General features: G+C 36.2%; 4 protein-coding genes, 1 non-coding gene and 1 pseudogene across 6 annotated transcripts; 1 reads left to right on the top strand and 5 right to left on the bottom strand.

Moving 5' to 3' along the window:
• On the bottom strand, positions 670 to 6519 carry LOC105168063 (C2 and GRAM domain-containing protein At1g03370-like). Its single transcript, XM_011087983.2, has 10 exons — positions 6327 to 6519; positions 5586 to 6242; positions 4084 to 5316; positions 3597 to 3779; positions 3180 to 3463; positions 2958 to 3074; positions 2311 to 2573; positions 1928 to 2195; positions 1574 to 1846; positions 670 to 1281 (listed from the first exon to the last, which is right to left on the bottom strand). Exons 2-10 carry the CDS (start codon positions 5932 to 5934, stop codon positions 1087 to 1089), a joined length of 3165 nt encoding a protein of 1054 aa, XP_011086285.1. The 5' UTR covers positions 5935 to 6242; positions 6327 to 6519; the 3' UTR covers positions 670 to 1086.
• Positions 7111 to 10463, bottom strand: LOC105168062 (farnesyl pyrophosphate synthase 1). The gene is made up of 11 exons (XM_011087981.2): positions 10188 to 10463; positions 9215 to 9239; positions 8990 to 9105; positions 8798 to 8884; positions 8599 to 8715; positions 8431 to 8519; positions 8098 to 8149; positions 7916 to 8011; positions 7773 to 7817; positions 7586 to 7675; positions 7111 to 7499 (listed from the first exon to the last, which is right to left on the bottom strand). Exons 1-11 carry the CDS (start codon positions 10305 to 10307, stop codon positions 7299 to 7301), a joined length of 1038 nt encoding a protein of 345 aa, XP_011086283.1. The 5' UTR covers positions 10308 to 10463; the 3' UTR covers positions 7111 to 7298.
• LOC105168061 lies at positions 11819 to 12929 on the bottom strand (annotated as a pseudogene).
• LOC105168058 (serine/threonine-protein kinase D6PK-like) lies at positions 17125 to 20579 on the top strand. 2 transcript variants are annotated; one of them, XM_011087977.2, is made up of 3 exons: positions 17125 to 17394; positions 18098 to 19177; positions 19328 to 20579. In XM_011087977.2, exons 2-3 carry the CDS (start codon positions 18225 to 18227, stop codon positions 20196 to 20198), a joined length of 1824 nt encoding a protein of 607 aa, XP_011086279.1. In that variant the 5' UTR covers positions 17125 to 17394; positions 18098 to 18224; the 3' UTR covers positions 20199 to 20579. The 2 variants fall into 2 exon arrangements, with proteins under 2 accessions (XP_011086279.1, XP_011086278.1); XM_011087976.2 differs by having other exon boundaries at positions 17125 to 17550.
• LOC105168059 lies at positions 20695 to 22391 on the bottom strand. The gene is made up of 4 exons (XM_011087980.2): positions 21814 to 22391; positions 21611 to 21729; positions 21396 to 21511; positions 20695 to 21245 (listed from the first exon to the last, which is right to left on the bottom strand). The coding sequence occupies exons 1-4, from the start codon at positions 22223 to 22225 to the stop codon at positions 20963 to 20965; spliced, it is 930 nt and encodes a 309-aa protein (XP_011086282.1). The 5' UTR covers positions 22226 to 22391; the 3' UTR covers positions 20695 to 20962.
• Positions 20900 to 20972, bottom strand: TRNAF-GAA. Its single transcript has one exon. It is a non-coding gene; the product is annotated as a tRNA-Phe (tRNA).

Genomic DNA, 24127 nt, shown 5'->3' with positions numbered 1-24127 from the left:
GGGGGGGGGGGGGGGGGGGGGGGGGGGGGGGGGTAAAGGAGGAATATCCGTATTGGGCCAGGTCTTCAAATTTAGAGTCGTTTTGGGCTAGGCCCATTTCTGTTGCAGCTATATAATTGTAGGCCCTCTAAATGGAGTAATGCTATAGCATCATCCTTAAAGTTTTGTATAATTATATATGGATATTTTATACTTAAAAAAAAATATATTCAGTATCTATAATAATTGTTTTCATTGATAAATAAATCTATAAAAAAATTAATAGAATTTTCTGATATCAACAGAAAAATTGACACCCTAATATTACACTAATATTAACCGTTTATATCTTTACGGTAAATACTACTATCAAGTTCGATTTAATTAAATAAGCATCCCAGTATGAAATTTCAATTCAAAACCAATCCAAAATTCATTAAAAATGATATTCTTTATTATACTTAAGTTTTAAAAATTAGAATTACCTTGGTTATTTTCATATTTAGATTTATAAAAAGATTAAATTGAATTAAATGTTCAAAATGCTGAAAGTACTTTAGAACATTACATAAATGCAGAAGGATAATTTGTTTGGTATAATTGACAGCACCATACTGTATGTATTGTAACCCTGAACTGTGTTTCAACTCAAAGAATCTAAACCAATATTTTGGACATCACACAAGCATAAAAGGAAGAAGATCCTGTTACTGAGTCATGAAACTTCTCCAAATCTTACAACAATACAGATCTCCAGAAAATAATACACATGAAGATCTGCTACATACTAAGGAACTACATCCACGTTCACCACCAAATTAGTCATGCTAAGTTTTCGACCAAAACTGTTCACTTGAGAACAGGTTGAGTTGATTTTGCTGCATATATACACTCGGTGGCCGCTGCAGTGGCCATGCATGAGTCTCATTACATCAAAGCATGAACAACAATTACAAAAATATAAGGAGCTATTCAGTTTTGCCTCTTAGCATCATTCTTGACATGGAAGAGTCAGAGACCATCAAACGGAATCGACATGCATTAAGCATAGTGTCATTTTAGTTGTTTCTACCGCAACTGGAATCAGAGCAGCATGTGGAAAAAATTTTATGCCCCTGAAATGTATTCTTTCTCTAGTTCACTGAACATGATCCTCAGCCGCTTCAGCAGATTTGAAGTAATGCTCTTTCTGATCCTTTTCTGGTGTCTCGTGTGTTGTAACCATTCAATTCCAAAGTATACTTGAACACTACAACCTACTGATCTTGACGGTAGATCCTCAACCTGATACCTTAAGTGAAGCTGCAAATAAGTGCCATATATTGGTCAATAGGAGATCGTATGCCTTCAGAAATAAGAAAAAGAATACAGAAAGTTCTACTAAAACCCCCTTAAGTTATCTTTTACATTACAAATTTCTTTTAGCCATCTGGTTCTCAAATGGGAATCTGTAAATGCAAAATATTGTTGTAGAGATGCATTCTGATTTATAAGACCAAGGAACCTTTCTGTATTGTATTCAGTCACTGTAATTATTCCTAATAGCAATATATATGGAGTGCTTATAGGAACATGGTAGATGGCATGTGCTTACTGTGAAATAGTTGCCAAGCATAAAGCCCTGGAGATTCATGATTTCTTCAACGAGATAACCATTGTTACTAGAAAGGCCAGACTTTTGCTGAGTGCTAGTCACTTCTCCTCTATAACGAGATATAAGTTTATCAAATTTGTAGCGAAGCTGCCTCTGATAGACATCCGGCTTTTCAGATTCCCAAGGTGTTCGAGTATAATTGAGGCATCCAGCTCTCTCCGCGACCCTCTGGTCGATGTCACACTCTCCGAACAACTCCATAAAGAAACTAGTCTGTGAGCAACAAACAAAGATAGTTCAAAGTCAGTTGCATGTACAAGGAAGATTGGGGTGGGTACAAGGAATATTACTCACAGGAACTGCTAGGACAGAAGAATAAACCATAGACATATTAACATCCTCAGGTCCCCGAAAAGACCCATTGTCTTCATTTTGAAGGCTTCTGGCATCAGAATCTTCGTCTGCTGTTTGATGCCTTTTAGACTCCAGTTCCTCCTGGACGCTTTCAGCCATAGACTCCTCTTCAGCAGTTTGGGGACCATTTGCTTCGGATTCTTCCTCCGCTATTTGTACCTTCTGTTCAGGAGTCAAGGCTCTTGCCTTCCAGAGTGCCATGATTGTTCTGTATGATACAGACTTAGAGAATCAACTACAGATGAAATTCCAAACTATGTATAAATGGTGTACGCATATAATGTTAACTACTATAGAAGTAACTGATGTGCACTATAAGTTACCGTTGTGCCACATCGAAAGACACAAAAGAGTGGAAATGAAACTTCAGCCTGCCATCTGAATCTTGTTTCTTTGCTCCATGCCGTGCGTCAAATCCTCTTCCTGGCTTTAGTATCATCACCATGATTGGGCTGCCCATTGACGACAGAGTCGGAGGTATAACTTGAATATCTTCTATGTCTTCCCAAAGAAAGAAAAATTTCGTCTTGTGACCAAATAGGTCTGCATGGAAGCCAATCATTCTTACTGAAAGAAAGAGACGGCCCTGCCACAGAGCAAGTAAATTAGCAACCAAGACATAGTAATCCACAGAAATGTATAGATATATACATTTCATGTCAGAAGATTTCATTATATACAATGAACCCGTTTAGCAAGTCTGAATATCCTTGTCTCGGTTTGTGCCTCAGTTGGCCCCATGAATCATTCCACCTAACCCAATAGAGGAAAAGGAATCTGAAACTACTCATCTAACTTCTGTAAATACAGGATACTAGGACAGAGGAGCAGCAGCCTTATAATCCAACTTTAGGAACGGAGTTACAAACATTATTTTAAAGAAATAGATTACCAGTATATTTTCATGACCAGAGAAAACACAAGATAACATGAATAAGTTTTTATTTAATAAATAGCTGAATTTAAGTACCTGGAGAGGCATTCTTCGTTTCAAGTTACAAGCGAAGTCATTGATAAGAAACTCCTCAGGGGGCAACCCGAAAAGCTTCTGGAATGCTGAATTTGTTTGAGGTGAACGCAATTTTATCTGCAAACATTTCATGCATGTTAATAGATCAAATAAATGGAAATGTGAAACAAAGTGTCAATCCATCAAGAATCGAAGCAGTAAGATGAGGAAGAAGCCTTTTACCTTCTTGCCAACTTCCTTCTCCATCTTAGCTATATAATCTTTGACAATATTTTTACCCTTAGTATTGTTCAAGAAAATTTTTAAATGTAACTTTGACTCAAATGCCTGACCCAACTTTCCTTGTAGGGGAATCCAGATATCAGACAAATCCGAGAAATTAGATTTTAAGAAATTAATTTCAGCACGTCCAAGAGATGTAGCCTCACTGAAAGGCCCATCAAAATCAAAAACTTCCACACCCAGCGTAGATGGAGGCTCATCCGTTGCATCAAATTCAAAAATTTCTGCAAGGAACTAGTTATGTCAATGAAGAAGCTAATCCAACACAAAAGTTTATGTAACTTTATCCTCTTATAACTTGGCAACAAAGAAAGAGAAAATGCTAGCTAAAGAACAGAAGATAGTAGATACACATACCATTCCAAAGAGGTTTAGATCTCTGAAACTTGATAGAGCTTGTTCTTTTTTTACCATTGCAAGTAAACACCACATAAGGTTCGGAGGATCGTCTTGAGTTCACCTTTACCAAATTGCTCCCTTCAATTAAGGCAACCGTAAGCAACCATCCATCTCCCTGTCCTTTGATTCCGTGATCGCTGCCTATAATCAACAAAACAAAGGTGAAGCATACAAACTGAGACAGATAGGCCAACCTTGCTGGACCAGAAACCATGGTGGCTAATCAATATAACCGATGATTAACTCAAAGCTTAAAACAAGCAAAGTTGAAACAGACATGCACAACCATGCAGATATGTAATCGTATATGATTCAGAGATAAGTAACGTTGTACTTGAATGCGGTTCAGTTAGGCCACATAATCGATATTTGAACAATTGATGCTTTTAGATCACGCAGGTCATCATTTCTTCAGCGGCGTGCCAATTATGAAGTACTAGAATACCTTTTTGCGCTCTGGCCTGCATAAAGCGAGACGCCGAGTCCAGCAGCCGTTGCCCTAACAGAACCAGTACTCCACATACTATTAATTCACTAGGGGAATCAGGCAAGTCCAAACCAACAAACTCAAGACCCTGAACTGTACTAGGCATAGCCAGTGATAAATGTGTGAGCACATATAACCCCAATAAAATAGCAGCAATTACTGGAACGTTAACAAAATACTGAACAGCCAGTTTCCAATCAGACTGATGCTCCACTTGAAGAGATGCCAAAAGCTGATCTTTCTCGGAGCCAATATCTTTAAGATCAAGTGGCTTTACCATCTGGGCTAGCAACTTTTCCATCTGCTCAAAGCTCTCCTTTATACCTTGTCTTGCTCCGTTTTCAATCATACCTTTCATCATAGTGCTCTGTGAAAAGTTAATTCGCCAAGAAACTACCAGTCGAGAAGACTGCTCACCTGAAGGCTGTTCTGGGCCAGGAGAAATGCAGTGAAGAACTTCCGCCTTAAAAGTTTTCCCATATGGAGCATCGGGAGTGTTCACAGTGGCTAAAACAGCAAAAGCCTTGCCATCAGCTTTCAGATATGTTTGCTCCTCTGTAGCTTTCAAAGCTTTAACCAATTTGGTCGGAGGTTTAATAGAAGAAACCACTCTTTTTAGGCTCTCACCATTGTTTTCAAATTTCCAAGGTCCTATTTGCAAGTCAGTAGATCCCTGCATATCTGCTGAAGACTTCAAAAAGTTTGAATCTGGTGAGAAGATTATTGAGTTCAATTCTGGAGGTGCTGTGCCATAATATTTGTCTAGAACTACTCCTCCAGATAAATTACTTGGAAGTTCACCTCCTTGGTCTTTCATCTCCAGACTTCTCATCAATTCTTGGAAACCAACTGACGAGAATTGTTCCTCAGACTTCTGCTCCCCATCCACTGAGTTCACACTTTCAGCATCTGACACATCAGTTGCTTCAACAGAGGTCATGGGTGTTGTGTCCCCATTCTTATTAAACATTTGTACAATTCGATCAGCAAATGTTGGTGCGTGTAACTTTTCTTCCGCAGAAGAAAGAACTTCTTCTAACCTCGGACAAGATGACCTCCGATGTAAAGACCTTGAAGCTGTGTCGCGGCCAGGAAAAGAATGCTTCTTTGACAATGCTGAAGGATCGCCAATGGGTGGCAACTCCAACAAAGTGCTATTTTGCGAGAAACAAATGGTAAGAAGAATTTCACCTATTATAACAATATAACATTGTCAATGTGAGGAATCCCTCTAATTATTTGAGGTAAGCTACGTTCATCATATGCCTTAGAATATAGCCCGCCAAACATATGCCATATGAAAATTAAAACTGAAAAAGCATATACAGCATCACTGGAACTATCATGCACGCATAGAACAACTAAAAACATGCCAGATTAGACATCAACCATAAGCATAGAAGATAAAAAACTTCTAATGCTTCCAAAGCAAAAAAAAGAAAGAGAGAAAAAGACCAGACCACCATCCTTGCTCTTGGCCTTCTTGTTCTTGGACTGCAACACGTACCAAGCAGTGCCAAGGGACTGGTCTTTAGCTTCAAAAACCCAATTGACGGGCACTTTCGTCTCTCCAACAAAATCATCATTGAAGTACTTGTCTTCATCTAAAACAGATATAACAAGCTCTTCTTTCAAATCTTCAACTTTAAACGTGAATTCCTCACACCATGATGGATTCAAACATTTTTTCATTACTTTAGTCCGGAACTTTTGCTTCCCCAGCTGCAGTTTTACATATGGATCACTAAGTCCATGTGCGTCCTTGGCATATATATTTTTCGCTTCAATTACACGGACCAAAAGCTTCATCTTAACCGAAAATAATCAACAAAAATCTTATGATTGTTTGCTAATCAAACAATCTCACAAAGACTTAACATAAAGAATATGGTCATTTATGTGGAAAAGAGTTTGTCCAATAAACAGAATGCATTAATTGCATAAAACCATAAAATCGGTTGAAGAACTCCGAACGACCATACACATAAATATGGAAAGAAACAAAACCAACTCCTCGCTGATATTCTCACACATGAGAAATTGGTCTATGAACAAACAAAAAATGCCGAATGTTGGAGTGAAAAAGACAATCTCCGATCGCCGCGATACAAGAAAACCTGCAAACATCAAGGAATTCCTTGTGATCGAGAATGCAGAAAAAATCTAAAACCGGTGGACATAATTGAACATGTGTTACAAACCCAGGATAAATGGAACTTAGATTTGTGGGAGTCTGAAATCGATTGCATTTCTCCCAAACGCATGTCAGAGAGAGAGAGAGGGAGAAGGGAGGAAGCGTAGTTGCAGAAAAGCATGCAGTCCCCTATTCAATTCTAACCGTCTCAAACGATTTCCCTTTTTTTGCATTATTCAATTTTCCTTCTTTTTCTGAAACCTGGAAAATGTCGCTCCATTTTGTTTGTTGTTTTTTTCCCCCCAATAAGATATGGTTAGTTAATATATTTTACAATATATCTAAAATTAAAATATTAATTAAATACATCAACATTAAAAAAAATAAGATTAATATTAAAAATAAACTATATATCCACGTTAATAGAACTCGATTTCATAACTTTTTTAATTAACAGAAATTTTATATGTATGTTTATATATTAATACATGAATTATAATTACCTTATAAATTCCATGTATGAATAATTGATATACTAATTATTAGTACTAATCAGCAAATACTATTTAAATGAATAACACCCATGACCTATATATTGATGGAATCAGAACGTATGATAAAATAGTTCCAAGTGAAATAAATCTAATTCATATTTTTACAAAGAATTATAAAACTGTTTTATTCTTTACAAACTAAACTTTAAAAGTAGCATCAGAATTAATAATACAAAATGGCATTATAATGAGAATATCAAATGAAATTTTTAATATTAGAAATGTTATTACTTACTTAGTACCCAACCAGCACATGACAAGTTTATGGACTAAGATTCACTCAATCAATTGGCTTTGTTCAGGAGACGTTTCTTATCATAATAGCCACGAAAACGTGTTTTACACTCTCATCAAAGAATAGCAATACCCTGGAAGTTGCTATAAGGGGAAAAGGTTACTATTACAAATAGAAAACTTGTCTTTTTTTCTCTCCAAGTAGAAAACAATTCCTCTGCTTATGTCCTGTATTTTAGGACCTCTTACCATTACTTCTGCCGCTTATATATCTTGTCCAAGAAGGACTTCAAGACTGCCTGCACAGTTTTGCTGGGATGAGCATCGATCGAGCGCGTTAGTCTGTTGTAACTCTTGCTTTCGTATTCCGCAAACACACCTTGGAGATTAATGTCGTTATAGAGGGCCTTAATTTTTGCAACATCAGCAGGATCTGCCTTTCCATAGTGCTCCTGGTAATAAATGTATCCAGTGTGTTAGAACACATATGAAAAGGGTTGGAAGAATGGGGGAAGATACTGAGGGGCTTAGTTCTTACGAATAGAATTTTCTTTTGTTCTTCGTTGCAGTGCTCCAGGGCTTTCACGACTAGCCAAGAACACTTGAAGTCTTCAATATCCGTTCCAATCTGTTGATGGATAAGGATGAATTATTAAAAGTAGCCATTCAGGATGCTCAAGGTTTAAGAATACGAAGCTAATGGGGAACAAAGTTCAGGACCTGACCTTTCCAATCTTTTCAGGATCGCCAAAACAATCTAAGTAGTCGTCCTGAGCAGATGTCAAATTTTAAACGAACGAGAAAGTCAGTAGCACCAAGAAATAATGGCTGAGATAAATACTAACATCGAGATGCGATATAAACTCACTTGTACTTGAAAGTAGATTCCCATGTCAATGAGCACGTCCTTCACATGTACATGGTTTTCTAGGTTCTCGCCCGCCATGAGCAACGCACATGCAACCTGTATAATTATAAGAAATTTTGAGCTGGAAAAACACATTTCTCTCAATCTTGAATTATGTATAATGACAATTAGTCCCCACTCACTGGAAGATAGAATGAGTAATAGGCAGTCTTGTACTGAACAATGCGGCGGTGACTGCAGCATATTCAAAACAGAAAAACTTATGACCAGAAAATTGGAAAGAAAAATTAAAAAGTTCTAAGCACCATATAGCAACCACTGAAATGTCAGGATTTGCAAGTGAAAAGGGTCAGGTCATGAAAGGCTTGGACTGGAAAACCAATGAATGGAGCCAATGGCAAGCAACCAACAGGCAAATTCAGAGATTATGCATGTCCAAATGTCATGCATACACCTTGATCGATGGACAATTTATATTTCAGTTGAAGTCAAGACTTTGAAAATTCTCCACTCACAGTGGCAATGAGTATTTCGATAAATCCTTTTCTCCTTCAATAGTAGTGATTAAATCTATCATCTGTCCAGAAGCAGTTTGAAACTCCACCTAGCAACATACAAATACTGAAGTTAGAATATCTAATGGGGAAGAAATCGAATTCTTTATTACTGATCAGTCATAATACCTCGTTGAACAAATCCAGCAAGTCAACATAGTAAGGCTTTTGTCTGAAATGCTTCTTGAGAATTCTAGGAATGTGGTTTCGGAGCATGATCCCATCATTTACAGCAATCAAACCAACCTAGAATGAAATTCATTCATTCAAGGTGAATGGCTAGGGGCTTAAAGCCAAAAAGCTTATGACCATAACATTGAGCACAAACCTTGGGGACTCTAAACCAACATGGTTGACCACGCCGGGTGTGAGAACTATCCATGATATCATCAAGAACAAGAAAATATGCCTGAAGCTGCCATTACAATGTATAAAGTCAGATCCTAGTGCAGAAAAAAATCTCCAACTGGAAAAGACTTTTGCTACTTAAACAAGTAAAGAAGTATCATCTTTAACCTACCCATTCTATACACCAGCCCAATGCACTAGCAAGGAACACCTCATCTTCAGTTAAGTCTTCACCTTCTTTTAGTAATTTATAGCTATCAACAACTGAAAGGCCTCGGTTTAACTTTCCTGCAAACAGTAACTCAGTCTTTAGTACAGAATACTTCAGCAGGTGAAAGTATCATACATGAGTTGTATCTAATATTTAGAACATGAATGTTGCTCAAAGAAATAATACCTCCAGGCACATTGTAGTCCAGCATCTGTCATAGATAAAAATAAAGCCACGTCAGGAACCACAAGAGCAGCAAACTTATGCGTGTTGTGTAACTTTAGCCAACATGTCATTATCAATGTTCTATATTACATGATATCAAATTCAAATCGTGGTAGAAGTTCAACAATTTGTATGTGTGGTTGTGAAGTTACATTTACGTGCACACAGACAAAGTCAAATTAAAAAATGATGGATACGACTTCTTGAATCAGTATCACAATCTTTTCAGAGGATGTGTAGTGCATGTGAAGAGTATAGAGAAGTAACAAAAGAAGAGGAAAAGAAACAGTGGAAAGCAATTAAGACACACTGTGATGCCTAGTAGTAAACAAGATGATCGTTAGAAACCATTAAAATGCCCAATCCCGCAGGCACTAAAAATTTAACCTAAGTTGCGGAATTTTATAATCACTTGAATCTGTCTGTCAACAGTCAACACTGATCTGAGCCAGACAGGCCCATTATTTCTGAACAAGAAGGAACAAGAAAGTCTTTTATGAACTACTAAATCTATCTCATTATCTGTCTAAGTTATTGCTTCTATTTATACCAAAAGCAAGAGCTGTTCTTTCTTACCTGCTCATCTCCTCCACATTATCCATTTCAACAATTCGGAAGAACACAACATCAGAAACTCCAGATATTTGCAGAACGCTTATCAAATCCCGGACTAGGCACGTTTAGACTCTTAAAAAATAGGTTAATCAATTGAGTATTCACCAATATATGTCCCATGATTCACTTTCGTTGGACAGATGGAGAAATTACAATGAGCATCCAATGCAAATCCCATATCAGAATAGTAAATAGAACTCAAACTGTGAGCAGAATTCAGCAGCCCGTCTCTTACACTCCAAGATTAAGCAGAAACGAATACGATACATCATATATGCAAGCAAACAAGAAAAGAAGAAGAATAAATCAACAAGCTAACCCGCTCGACCCATTGGCGAGAAGCATCAGTCCATTCAAAAGCGGGGTCATTCAAGAGGTCCGATTTGAGCACGGAATACACCCCAAGAAACACAGTCCTCAGATCCGACGGATTCGCCATATGTTCGCCGGAGAAGTAGAGGGAACAGAGGGACAGGCAGAGCGAGAACAGAGAAGAGATGCCAATTGCCACCTCACCTCTCTTTTTTGAACTGTAGTGTATGTATGCAGTAAGAGTTGGGGTGGGGTGGGGAGGAGTGAGGTGTGGTGGGGTGTATGGTGTACCCTCTGCTTTTGTACTACAAAGCAGCATGCATTTACTCAGGTCTTGGGAGCTGCTCGCTGAGGTTTGCCATACTAATATAATAAATAAATAAATAATAATATATTTATGTATTAATTTTAAATATATTAATTTATAAATATAAAATATTATTTATTACATACAAATAAAAATAGAGATTTAGAATCAATTACGTTGGACCCGAAAAGGATATTAAGGGAATTGGCACATGTGATTTCAATGACATTGGGAGCCAATGAATGTTGTACACGTGTGAAGTTGATTGGGGGTTGGTGGGAAATTGGATTTCGTAATTAAATATTTTCATTCACGTGTGGGAATGGAGAACAACTTTCTATTTCGTTTACCAGATTTGCTGTAAGAAAAACATGTAAGTTTTCTAATTGGTCCCTTACGTTATTCAGTGGGGAACTTAATGACATAATGTCGTGTTTGTTAGGGGACACAGTTTTCCTTGACAAGATTTTTCTTTATTTATTATTTATTCCACACAAAAAAGACATTCGCAAACCAACTTTTTATTCAACTAACCACCACCCTTTTAAAATTACTTTATTTTTTATATTAAGAACATTTTCATTTATTAAAATTCAAAAAGAAATTTATGGTAATTGTATTAATACATTTGGGATGGAGACGAAAATCGAATACTTAATTTGGAAAAAGATAATCTTTTGAATTTATTGTTTTAAAGATTATATTTTTGTATAAGGTATTAGGTGAAGATTATTATCTATACAAATAAATTGGAAGAATTTAGAAAAGAAAGTTTTATAAAGAATTCCATATGGTGGGGGGCTGATTAGGTTGTAATTATAGAAGCTAATAAGTCATTTACATGGTAGGAGCCCGTTATTAAATACTACACGATTGAGTTGTTTAATGCAGATAGTAAAATTAGAGAAAAGAATAAAATTACAAAATTGTCCATCATCTTCACCGCTCCCCACCCTCTACTTCCTACCATCGCCCTCTCTTATTCAAAATTGGGTATCTGATTATAAGAAGGGTATACATGTAATTTCTCATTTGAGAATGGATATTCCGATGATTTTTTCCACAGCTTTTTATCTTCACAAAACTAACAAATATTTCTAAACCAATAAATATATTTATAAAAAATAATAAAATAAGTGACCTTTACTAAAAAAATGACTATACATTCTTTAGTCTTTTTTATCTCGATGTAGATTGTAGAATACAGTTCCCACAATTTCTCTGCTTAGGTCCTGTATTTTAGGACACCTCTTACCATTACTTGTGCCTATTGTATATCTTGCCCCAAGTGGCCTGCACGGCTTTGCTGGGATGAGCATCCACCCAACGTGTTAGTCTGTCGTAGCCTCTTTCGTACTCCGCATACACACCTTGGAGATTAATGTCTTTATAGAGGGCCTTAACTTTTGCAACATCGGCAGGATCTGCCTTTCCATAGTGCTCCTGGTAATAAATAAATCCAGTCTGTTAGAACACATATGAAAGGGTCAGGTCATGAAAGGCTTGGACTGGAAAACCAATGAATGGATGCAGCCAATGGCAAGCAACCGACAGGAAAAATCAGAAATTAAGCATGTCAAATCGTCATGCATACACAGTGCATCAATGCCAATTTACATTTCAGTTGAACATATGTTCCTTATTTCGTGTCAAGACTTTGAAAATTCTCCACTCACAGTGGCAACGAGTATTTCGATAAATCTTTTTCTCCTTCAACAGTGGTGATTAAATCTATCATCTGTCCAGATGCAGTTTGAAATTCCACCTAGAAACATGATAAATTATACTGTAGTTAGAATATCCAAGGGGCCGGGAAGAAACCAAATTCTTAACTACTGATCAGTCATAATACCTCGTTCAACAAATCCAGCAGATCAACATAGTAAGGCTTTTGTCTGAAAGACTTGTTGAGAATTCTAGGAATGTGGTTTCGGAGCATGATCCCATCATTTACAGCAATCATACCAACCTAGAATGAAATTCATTCATTCGAGGTGAATGGCTAGGCGCTTAAAGCCAAAAAACTTATGACCATAATATTGAGCACAAACCAACATGGTTGACCACGCCGGGTGTGAGAATTATCCATGAACAAGAAAATATGCCTGAAGCTGCCGGTCCAATGTATAAAGTCAGATCCTAGTGCAGAAAAGAATCTCCAATTGGTAAAGACTTTTGCAACTTAAACAAGCAAACAAGTATCATCTTTAACCTACCCATTCTATACACCAGCCCAATCATCTTCAGTTATGTCTTTACCATAGCTATCAACAACTGAAAGCCCTCGGTTTAACTTTCCTGCAAACAGTATCTCAGTGTTTAGTACAGAATACTTGGAAAGGTGAAATATCCATCGTACATGAGTCGTATCTAATATTGGGAGCATGACATGTTGCTCAAAGAAATGATACATCCAGCCACATTGTAGTCCAGCATCTGTCATAGATAAAAATAAAGCCACATCAGGATAAAACTTGGTGAATCAGTATCATAATCTTTTCAGTGGATGTCTAATGCATATGAACCGTACAGGGAAGTAACAAAAGAAGGGAAAACGAAACAGGGAAAGCAATTAAGACACACTATTAGTAAAAAAGATGACCATTAGAAACCATTAATATGCCCTAATCATTCATTTTTTATTTTTATATATCCTTAAATTTGGGACTAATTTAAGCATCGGACTGCTAATCCTTTATTTTGCAAGTTCTTTTTTCTGGGGAATTTATTTAAAAAATACAGGAAAAAAAAATTAGAAAAGTAAGGTGAATTGGAGGGATTTAGAAAAGTAAGTGCCACCATGGTGAGTTAATTTTTATTAAAAAAAAAAATTTCTCTATGTCACCGCGGTGGTTAACCGCGGTGACATTGTTTTTAGAGAAAAAAAAATTTTTAATGTGTTATCGCGGTTCAAAATCAAGGTGACAATTTTTTTTTTTAAAAAAAAAATATTATTTTATTCCACGACGAATTGCTGCCAACTTTTCGTTAAAATTTCGGCACCATCATGGCGAGTTGTCAACCATCAAATATACCGTTCGACTCCCCTTGATGAGACAAACATTTCCCCACAAACAATTTCAAGTTTTATCAATCATAAATAATGACTTTTTAGCACGACCACCGCACTTTTCGATCGTCGATTCTCCGCCATCAGAGCGACCCACGATTACGGACAACCACCACTGGACTCGCCTCGACCTAACGGTTCTAACGAGACCAACCTAGTTCAATTTTATTAAATATTTGTTGAGATATGAAAATTTGAAAATTTTTCAGCTGAAAATTCGCGCTGAAGCTGTTTGCTGTCATTTCTCCACCGTCAGGACGAATCACATATTAAGACCATAGCCGTTCGAATCATGTCGTCCAGACGATTCCAACAAGACCAGTCTTGCTCAATTCCGTCAAGTATTTGTTTGTTCAATTAAAACACGTATATTTTAAAATAGTTATAATTTTATTAAATTTATTTATTAATTAATAATACTATTAATAATTAATTAATAATATTATTTATAAAAATAATTAATTAATAATACTATTTATAATTAATTAATAATACTATTTAGACCAGTCTTGCTCAATTTCATCAAGTATTTGTTGACATTTAAAAATTTGAAGATTTTTCCACCAAAAATTCGCTGAAACTGTTTGTCAAATTCATTTTCTTTTTTTTTGTTTGTTCAATTAAAATATATATATTTTAAAATATTTATAATTTTATTAAATTCTATTTAATTAATTATAAATAGTATTACTAATTAGTTATAAATAGTATTATTAATTAATTATTATAAATAGTATTATTAATTAATTAAATAGAATTTAATAAAATTATAACTATTTTAAAACATATGTATTTTAATTGAACAAATAAATACTTGATAAAATTGAGTAAGACTGGTCTTGTTGGAATCGTCTGGACGACAGGATTCGAACGGCTATGGTCTTAATCTGTGATTCGTCCACGACAGGATTCGAACGGCTATGGTCTTAATCTGTGATTCGTCCTGACGGTGGAGAAATGGCAGCAAACAGTTTCAGCGCGAATTTTCGGCGGAAAAATTTTCAAATTTTCATATCTCAACAAATATTTAATAAAATTGAACTAGGTTGGTCTCGTTAAAACTGTTAGGTCGAGGCGAGTCCAGTGGTGGTGGTCCGTGATCGTGGGTCGCTCCGGTGGCGGCGAATCGACGGCCGAAAGGTGCGGTGGTCGTGCTAAAAATTCATTATTTACGATTGATTAAACTTGAAATTATTTTTTTTTAAAAAAAAAAATTGTCACCGCGGTTCACATTAAATTTTTTTTTTTAAAATCAATGTCACCGCGGTGACATAAAGAAAAATAAATTTTTTTAAATAAAAATTGTGGCACCACCACGGTGCCACTTACTTTTCTAAATCCCTCCAATTCACCTTATTTTTCTAATTTTTTTCCTGCATTTTTTAAATAAATTCCCCCTTTTTTCTCATGAATTTTTACTCAAGTGGCCCAAAACCATCTCAAAGATCCAAAGACTCTGAACTTGTGTTAAAATTGCACGCATCAGTTATAATTTCTAAATTTATGTGTGAGGAACCAAATTTTTAAATTAAAAATAAAAATTGTGAGCTTGAATTGACTAATATGAAGTAAGTTAAAAAAATAAGAATAATTTTAAATTTAAAATCAAATGTGAGGGACTACAATGAATTTTACCTGATTTATATAATTGTCTTAAAATATCACGTGCAGTGCTTGTGATCATTCTTTGATAGAATTTTTCATTGAAAATTGGTACGAGAAAGCAAAATGTAATTCTCATGTTTTTTAGGTGACAAACTGTAATTAAAAAAATATAAAATAAAAAGCATAAAAACACTATAATTCAGATGACAAATATACATCATTCTTTGATCAACTGCCAAAAATTTACCCTCCTATCCAAGATTCTCTAGTTAAAAAATAAATTTTCAAATTTAAATTTTTAATATTTGATATATATATATATATATGTATATTTATTTGGATAAATTACATTAACACTCTTTGAGTTTAAGTCAAAATATACAAACGGCCTCTACCTTTTACAAAATTACAGCTACACCCCCTGAAGCAATAATTGTAATTACAACTATTCAAATGTAATACTTATACAGATATCACCTAAAAGACATTACACTAACACCCTCATGGGGTGTAGCTGTAATTTTTAAAATATAGAGGGTGTTTGTATAATTTAACTTAACTTTAGAGGATGCCAGTATAATTTACCATATTTATTTAGCATATATAACTGATGATTTATACTTAAAAGTATACTATATTGATTAATTTCAAATAAACACTAAAAGTTTGTTTTTTTTTTTTTTATCAAAATAATTTTCCCAGTCAATTAAAAAAAGTGTAAGTTGTCTAATACTAAATAATTATCCATAATGAATTGTTAGGTTAGGTATTGGTGAGGAGGGCTGGTGGAGATTAATTAGCGAGGGTGATTAAGGTGGGTGGTTAGTATTTAATGATGATGTGAAAGATTCCGCAGCATTTTGAGACAGTTGGTCCCATTAAAGCGTTATTGAGTGGGGAACTTAATGACCTAATGTCGTGTTTGTTAGGGGACACAATTTTCCTTAACAAGATTTTTCTTTATTTATTTATTAGATATTAGCAAACCAACTTTTTATTTAACCAACAACCACCCTTTAAAATTAATTTAATTTTCTTTTACATAAAAAATATTAATAATAATTGTATTTATTTATTTCGAGTCGAGTCGAAAATCGAATACTTACTTTATGAACCTCAGAAGAAATAAATTTTTTTGTGAGTTTATTATTTTAAAGAACAAACTTCTATAGATAATTCAATACGATCCAGTTTACTTGAGTTGATTATGTTGAATAAGATTAATTATACAAGTTAGTAGGCCATTTACATAGCTGGACAGGGGCTCGAGTTTAGAGTTAAAACTCGATATTAAATACTGTTAGGTTGAGTTATTTAACCAAAATAATAAAATTGGATAAATTATAAAATTACAAAACCATCCATCATCTTCGCGGCCGCCACCGTTGCCTTCTTCCTTCCCCCGTCGTCCTCCTTGCCTTCTTCCTCCAACTTTGGTAGTCCCTCTTGCCGCCTTCTTCCTCTCGCCCCCTTTCCTCGTCTTTTTGTTCATCTGCGTAAATGATATAATAGAGTTGGGCATTTGAAAAAATTGAGGTTATAAGGAAGCGTATATATAATTTTTTTATTTGAAAATGAATTATCAAGTAAAATGCATATTATTATTTTTTTATTCAAATGAAACAATATAACAAAATATCTTATCTATTATTAATTTCAGACTTTTTATTATATATTTAATTTAAATTTATTATATTATTTAAATAATTTATATCACAAAGTATACGATACATACATCATTAAAAATTTGATGAGAATTCTTTTTTTCACAAACTTTTACAATTTATTTGTAAAATTATCCGTCTTAATTTTTATTAAGTATTATTTACAAATACTCTTAATTTTTACAATGGTAAAGGTAAGATTTTTTTTAATGATTTATTTCTTATTATAAAAACAAAAATATTACAAAGAATCGTAAAATCAAGCTCTGAGTTAAGACCTCGTTTGGTTGGGGAATCACTCGCTAACCCATTGCGGACAGACACACACCAAAAACACGAAAATGAAACTCAATCTGCTCAATTTTATGATAGTAAAACTTTCAAGAATCTAAAAATAATTTCATTAATCTTCGTTTTCTCTCTCCTCCACTTGTTAACTGCTGGCACAGCCTCACGGGTACAAGAACGAACGACCAGAAACAGGGCCGTGGAGTAGTTTCTCTCTTCCACAGTGCTCTTTTTTCACTGAAAAAGCTGTTTTCTGAAGACTTGTGTGTTGCAAATTGAGGTCCTTTGTCCTATTTCCTTCTCAATCCTTTGGGTTTTTTGATGGGTTCGTCGTGTCCCTTGGTTTCAAGATTCTGTGCGGTTCACTCTCTGATTGTGGATCTGTGGTGGGGTTTTCTTTTGGTTGTGGGGTTGTGATCAAGATCTGATTTTTATGGTAATTTCATCATGAATTGTGTTTCTGATGAACTGTTCTGTCATTATAGAATAATTGCATGCCATTGTAGAGAATTGCTACTCATTGCCTTTTCCATGGTGGTCCTTGATTCCATGTGTGGAGTTCATCTGCTAGGCTTTTCTTTTCGTGTTTCGGGGAGTGGGCTTGATTTTTTTACTTTATTGAAGCCTCTTTTGTGGGAGAAAGGTATATGTCTGGATTTGTGTGATTGACTGGTGTTCTTTGCTTGTGTCATCGCTCTCTGTCTATTTTCTAGCTTCCTTTCTTGGTATTTTGCCCTCTTCATATCTGACAAAGTTACAGTGGAGCTTTTGGTTAGTCTCTGGGTTTTCTTGAAATTTTATCTTTGATAGTTTACTGCAGTTGAAGACGCTTGACTATTTTAATCTCTGAATTTGTTCCTCATTGATTGATACACTAATTTTGCGATTTAGTATTATTGTGAATTTGATATGTGAATCCAAACAACCATTTTCTGTAGTTATGTTGAGAGATTATGTGGACTGAATGGTTTTCCAACTGGCAGGCTTGTGGTTTGACAGGGTTGATGGACGAAATGTTTGAATCTTGATAATGGGCGTCATAGCTATTGCAGTTGTTGCTGAAAAACTTATTAGTTGGAACTTTCTTGAACAAAGTGTATTGATTCTGTGATGGCCTCAAAAACGGATACTGGAGCTCCCATAGGCGTGCAACAAAAAGCTATTGGTGTTCAGCACGTAATCAACATAAGTTTACCTTCTCTGGTCTCAAAGACTGATGAGCTCAAGCTGGTTAATCCTGAACAATCAGCAGAACCTGCTAAGGTGACTGCTGTGCTGTCTAAAGAAGATAATGAATCCAACAGATCTCCAACTAATCTTAAAGATCCTTTGAGGTTGTTGGGAAACTCAGACTCCAGTATCTCTTCCACTGGATCAGAGCAAGCATCTACAACTCAAGATCTTGAGGTCCATCATAGAAGCACCTCCCTGGAAACTTCCACTGATCAAGAAAAGAAATCATCTGGCCTGGGAAGTGTGAAGAACAGTTCAGTTTATGCAAAGGTTAGTGATGGAGTTAGTAGTCTAAGTCTTGCAAAAATGAGCGGAAGTGCCAAAATAGGTGATTACAATGACTTCATTGAGAGTGGAAAGAGCAGCATGTGTCGGGGAAGCACAAGCAGTGATGTGAGTGATGAGAGTACTTGTAGCAACTTTAGTAGCATGGTCAACAAGCCTCACAAAGCAAATGATGTGCAATGGGAAGCCATCCAAGCTGTGAGAGCCAGAGATGGCATCTTAGGCCTGAGCCATTTTAGGCTGCTGAAAAGATTAGGTTGTGGAGATATTGGGAGTGTTTATCTGGCTGAGCTGAGTGGAACCAAATGTTACTTTGCAATGAAAGTTATGGACAAGGCATCCTTAGCAGGTCGCAAGAAGCTTCTTCGTGCTCAGACAGAACGAGAGATATTACAGTCCCTGGACCATCCCTTCCTTCCTACTCTATACACCCATTTCGAGACTGATAAGTTCTCATGTTTGGTGATGGAGTTCTGCCCTGGAGGAGACCTACACACACTTAGACAGAAACAACCAGGAAAATATTTTTCTGAACAAGCAGCAAAGTAAGACATCTTCAAACCATGTCTAATATTGAACTCAAACTTCAGTAAACCTCCTTCGTTTAGTCTACATGCAAATTTTCTGAAATAAGCTGAAGAGTGTGTCTTTTTAGCTCAATACACTTACTGCTTTCGTTAATTTCCTTGTGGCAGATTTTATGTTGGAGAGGTGCTGCTTGCTCTTGAGTATCTTCACATGCTTGGGATCGTCTACCGTGACCTTAAGCCTGAAAATGTTCTTGTTAGGGATGATGGACATATAATGCTCTCCGACTTTGATCTTTCACTTCGATGTTCTGTCAGCCCAACTCTCATAAAGAGCTCTTCCTCTGCTTCCGATCCTCAGCACAAAAGTTCCATGTACTGTGCCCAGCCAGCATGCATTGAACCGGCCTGCATTCAGCCATCATGTGTTGTCCCGACAGCATGCTTCTCTCCTCGTCTCTTTTCTAGCAAATCCAAGAAAGACAGAAAATTAAAAACCGAAATTGGAAATCAAGTGAGCCCACTGCCTGAGCTGATTGCTGAACCAACAAATGCTCGATCAATGTCATTTGTTGGAACTCATGAGTATCTCGCACCTGAGATCATCAAAGGTGAAGGCCATGGAAGTCCGGTGGACTGGTGGACTTTTGGGGTCTTTCTATATGAGCTTCTGTTTGGTAAAACTCCGTTTAAAGGATCTGGTAATCGAGCGACACTTTTCAACGTTGTTGGACAGCCCCTTAGGTTTCCAGAAACACCAGTTGTCAGTTTTGCTGCGAGGGATTTGATTAGGGGTTTGCTCGTAAAAGAGCCTCAGCGTAGGTTGGCCTATAAAAGAGGCGCAACGGAGATAAAGCAACACCCATTCTTCGAAGGAGTTAACTGGGCTTTGATACGTTGTGCCACCCCTCCTGAGATCCCCAAGCCTGTCGATTTCGAGAGATTACCTCTTCCCCCAGCAAATGAAAAGTCTGCTAATATTGTTTCTGTCACTGATCATCAGAAGAGTGATAAATATCTGGAGTTTGATTTCTTCTAGTTAATGTTGACATCGTTGGCGCCTGTACTGAATCAAGAACAACTACTCAGGACAATCTGGAAGACAGCGACCATGGTTTTGCCCTCAAGGGGTGTGATAACTGGCTGTTCTTACATCAAGGCAACGGTAACCTATATTAATGCTTTCACTGCACATGGAACTGGACAACGGATGGCCACAGGATGAGTGTCAGCTAAAACATTTGCACTGTGTATAATTTTTCTTATCTTATTTAGGACTGGTTGAATTTAAGACATGTTAGGACCGAATCTTAGACGCAGCCGTCAACTTGTATGTATGCTGCTGTATGTGCCGACATTTCAGTTACCAATCAGCTACACACATTCCTTGCAGTGAGTTGATATTGTTTCTCTTTTAGTTTCAGACAAGAAAATACGATAACAAAATTTGGTTATTGTAAAAAGGTCTGTCTCCTGATGTATTTATAATTCCTACAAAGTTTATGTTTCAAGTACGCCGTGGATTACTGCGAAACTTACCAATGTACGGATGCAAGAACATAAAAATATGGTACAGAGCAAATCAACAGAAACCTAGCTAGTCCAATGTTTTTATGAATTAGCCTATAATGTTTACACCAGTTGATCTACAAAACCCAGAAATCATTTACTAAGAGATCGAATCCTAACCGTACATACTGCTCTACATAGTTTTACAGTGGCAGTAAATACAAAAATGATTGCGGTGAGCGTGGATCGAACACGCGACCTTCAGATCTTCAGTCTGACGCTCTCCCAACTGAGCTATCCCCGCTTGTGCTCTTGACTTTGCAACTGATCAATCAAAACGAAATTAAAACACCCACAAGAATACGACTCGTCCACATGTTCTTGGTCTTGGGCTGATCCTGGAGCAGTCTGATGAGTTATCCGGAGTGAGAGAGTGGAGGAGGAGGAACGAGACTCCGCCATCACCTCGGACATCTCCTTTCCTTCACATATAATCTTAACCTCACAGAACTCAGGTGCATTCTGCACTATCTCATCAGCCACCCCGTTGCCTTTCCTACTTGACCTCAATATCCTCCTAAAACAAAAAAAAACCCATGAGAAACAAGATTTACATATATATATATATATATATGTGTGTGTGTGTATCGAGAAATTCTAACCCAAAATGAATTCGAGATTCGGGTAAGAATTCTTGGGTATATATCTCAAAAGTGGGAAATTTTACCTGACGGTGGACTTGGTGGCACCTAAGACCAGCTTTCTTATGTTGAGAATGGGAATGAGGTCGAGTATAGCTTTTGCTTCCGTGTCACTTTCTATGACTATGGTGTCCGCTTTAATCTTTGATGATAATACAATCATGATCATCACAAGAATGCATCAGAGTCTTTGATTGTGTGTATACATATCTTTTGCAAGTGTTGAATTAATTAATAATACCTGGGAAGCAGAACAGACGATCAAGAACTTGCGTAGAAACTCTCTCCTCTTCCGTCTTTCTTGGGCCATGTAAATCTCCTTCTGCTCAGGGTTCACTTGACTTACTGGTAACATTCCCACTGCCATTACAACAAATATTAATACACAACACACAGCAGCTGTGTTGACTGTTGAGAGAGAGAGAGAGAGAGAGAGAGATTTACAGGGGGAGGGAATAAACTTGGTCTCTGGGAAGACGCGAATGAGAAACACAAGAGTAGAAGAAGGGTTAAGGACAGCATGGTTGAGAGTCCAGATCAAGGCATCCATGCTTGTCTGCTTGTTCCCGCCCACCGCCACATACACCACATCTTCCCCTCTCTCCTGGAAATCAAACGAAAACACGCTTTCCTCTACTTCTTCTCTGATAGTACTCAGATGATAACTACCACTAGTACAACCTCCATTGTTGTTCCCAAGATCAAACACCGAAATTAACTGAGCTTCTTGAATCTCCCTCAACCCACCTCCGCCATTGAAATTCTCCCACCGCCCGTCATGATAGTGAGCTCTCAGCTGCGGAACCTCCCGGCCAGAATTCCCGTCCAAGGAACCGATTGTCAGGTTCGCCGCCATTTCCCACGGGACAAGGATCAAAATTAATGATCTCAACTGCGCTTTTCTTGATGATGAGGATGGAACTTTTCTTGGGATTTTATTTCTAGGTTTTGAACAAGTGGGACAAGAACATCCTTGGAACGTGGCGAGAAAATTGATGGAAGAAAAGGGCTAACATCGACTCTGATTCTCTCCCTCATTCTATAAATTGGAATTTTTTTAATCTGGTCGAATTAATTAATTAAAGTGTGATGCACCCGTTATTTATTTTTATTTTTTAATTATATATTGATTACAAAATAAATATATTGTAATTATCATATAATAAATTTAGATCTAATTAGAATTTTTCAATTAAATTTTCTCTCTGGAAAAATGAAAACCTTTTTATTCAAATTAATTTTGAATCAAATCAGACCAATCATATACTTATCATATGTTAATCAGTCTTCTTAAATTATATAATAATTATAAATTACACTTATTATATAATTAATTTTAATACAAACAAAATCAATTCAAACTAAAATTGCCAAAGAAATGGATCCTTTGGCCAACAATTATTGACTGAGTTGGCGACGAGACCAGCATTGAATTGCGTCGGTGAATAAAATGTAATTCTTATCTTCTAAATAATTTGTAATTTTAAAATTATATCCTGACCATAATAATTGATACCCTTAGGGAGTCAATTTAATTTATCCTTAGGGAGTCAATTTAATTTATCATAATAATCAAGTATAAATTATTCAAAAAAAATTTAAAAATTTTGGTATTGATGTAGGTCGCGCGAAATCAGGATTTTCGGATTGAATCGCTATGTCGGATCGCTGGATTGAGGTCGTTGATTCCCTCTTTCGAGTTACCTGTTGTGGATCTTGAGAACACAGCAAACGTAAGACTAGCCGAGAAGCCCTCGGCGATGGCCCTCCGATGCTTAAGTTAAAAAAGGTGGGGTCGAAAATATAGTAACGAGATCGAATGAGATCACAAATATGACGGTAAAATGAAGTGGTGAAAACGTGTTTGAATAATCATAAATGAGGCTATTTATACTTGTACGGTACCCTTTGCTTAGGCGACACGTGGCTCTAATGAGGACGAGCCACGTCACCCCTCTGTAAGAACCTGTTGCCGCTGCTGCTGTACCTGCGTCATGGGTCCCACGCGCTCAGTCCTAGAATACATGAAAAAATGATAAAAAATATAGGGGTATTCTGATAATTATATAACTTCCCTTATCAGGTATAGAAAAAAAAATGTTTCTTTGGATTAAATGTGACTATACTTAATTAATTACATTAAATTATTGTGTTAATTTATTTGAGTAATGACTGAATGCATTTGATTAGAAAGAACTATGTGAAAGGTTCGGAAACTGATGACGTTGTATGCTTTAATTAAATTATTGAGACATATCGTAATCACATGATCACTGCAAGAAATTATTAACTAGAATTAACTGTAATTGGAATTTTATATTAATCAATTATTAAGGAATATGCGAATACGTAGGGGGGTATCTTGGACCGTAGAGAAGTAGTCTAAGCTCAACGTATACGAGATCACGTGTAGGATTAACAACGTTCGATCATACTATGAAGATGATCTTATGAGTTTGTAAGAAAACTATAAGATAAACGAATGTATGAATTTGATGTGGCATGAACTGTTCAGTTTTTCTTTGTTGTTGTTTTGTGTTTCCATACATGGGTTTTTGACCTATGAATTTTAAATTTATAATAATATATTTATTGGATTTCGATATTTGAACGTTCGTTTTAAATTATTTTTTAGAGTTATTTAGAATTTTTACTTCAAATTATTCCTAAAATTCAAATGTTTTCGTTCGGGTGCAACCCTTAATCAGATTTAACTGAGTGGTTGGAGGGTTACTGCTTGAACATTTTACGGCTTGTT

Source organism: Sesamum indicum, linkage group LG8 (genome assembly GCF_000512975.1).
Source record: "Sesamum indicum cultivar Zhongzhi No. 13 linkage group LG8, S_indicum_v1.0, whole genome shotgun sequence".
NCBI lineage: Eukaryota > Viridiplantae > Streptophyta > Magnoliopsida > Lamiales > Pedaliaceae > Sesamum > Sesamum indicum.
This window is presented reverse-complemented; position numbering and strand designations above follow the sequence as displayed.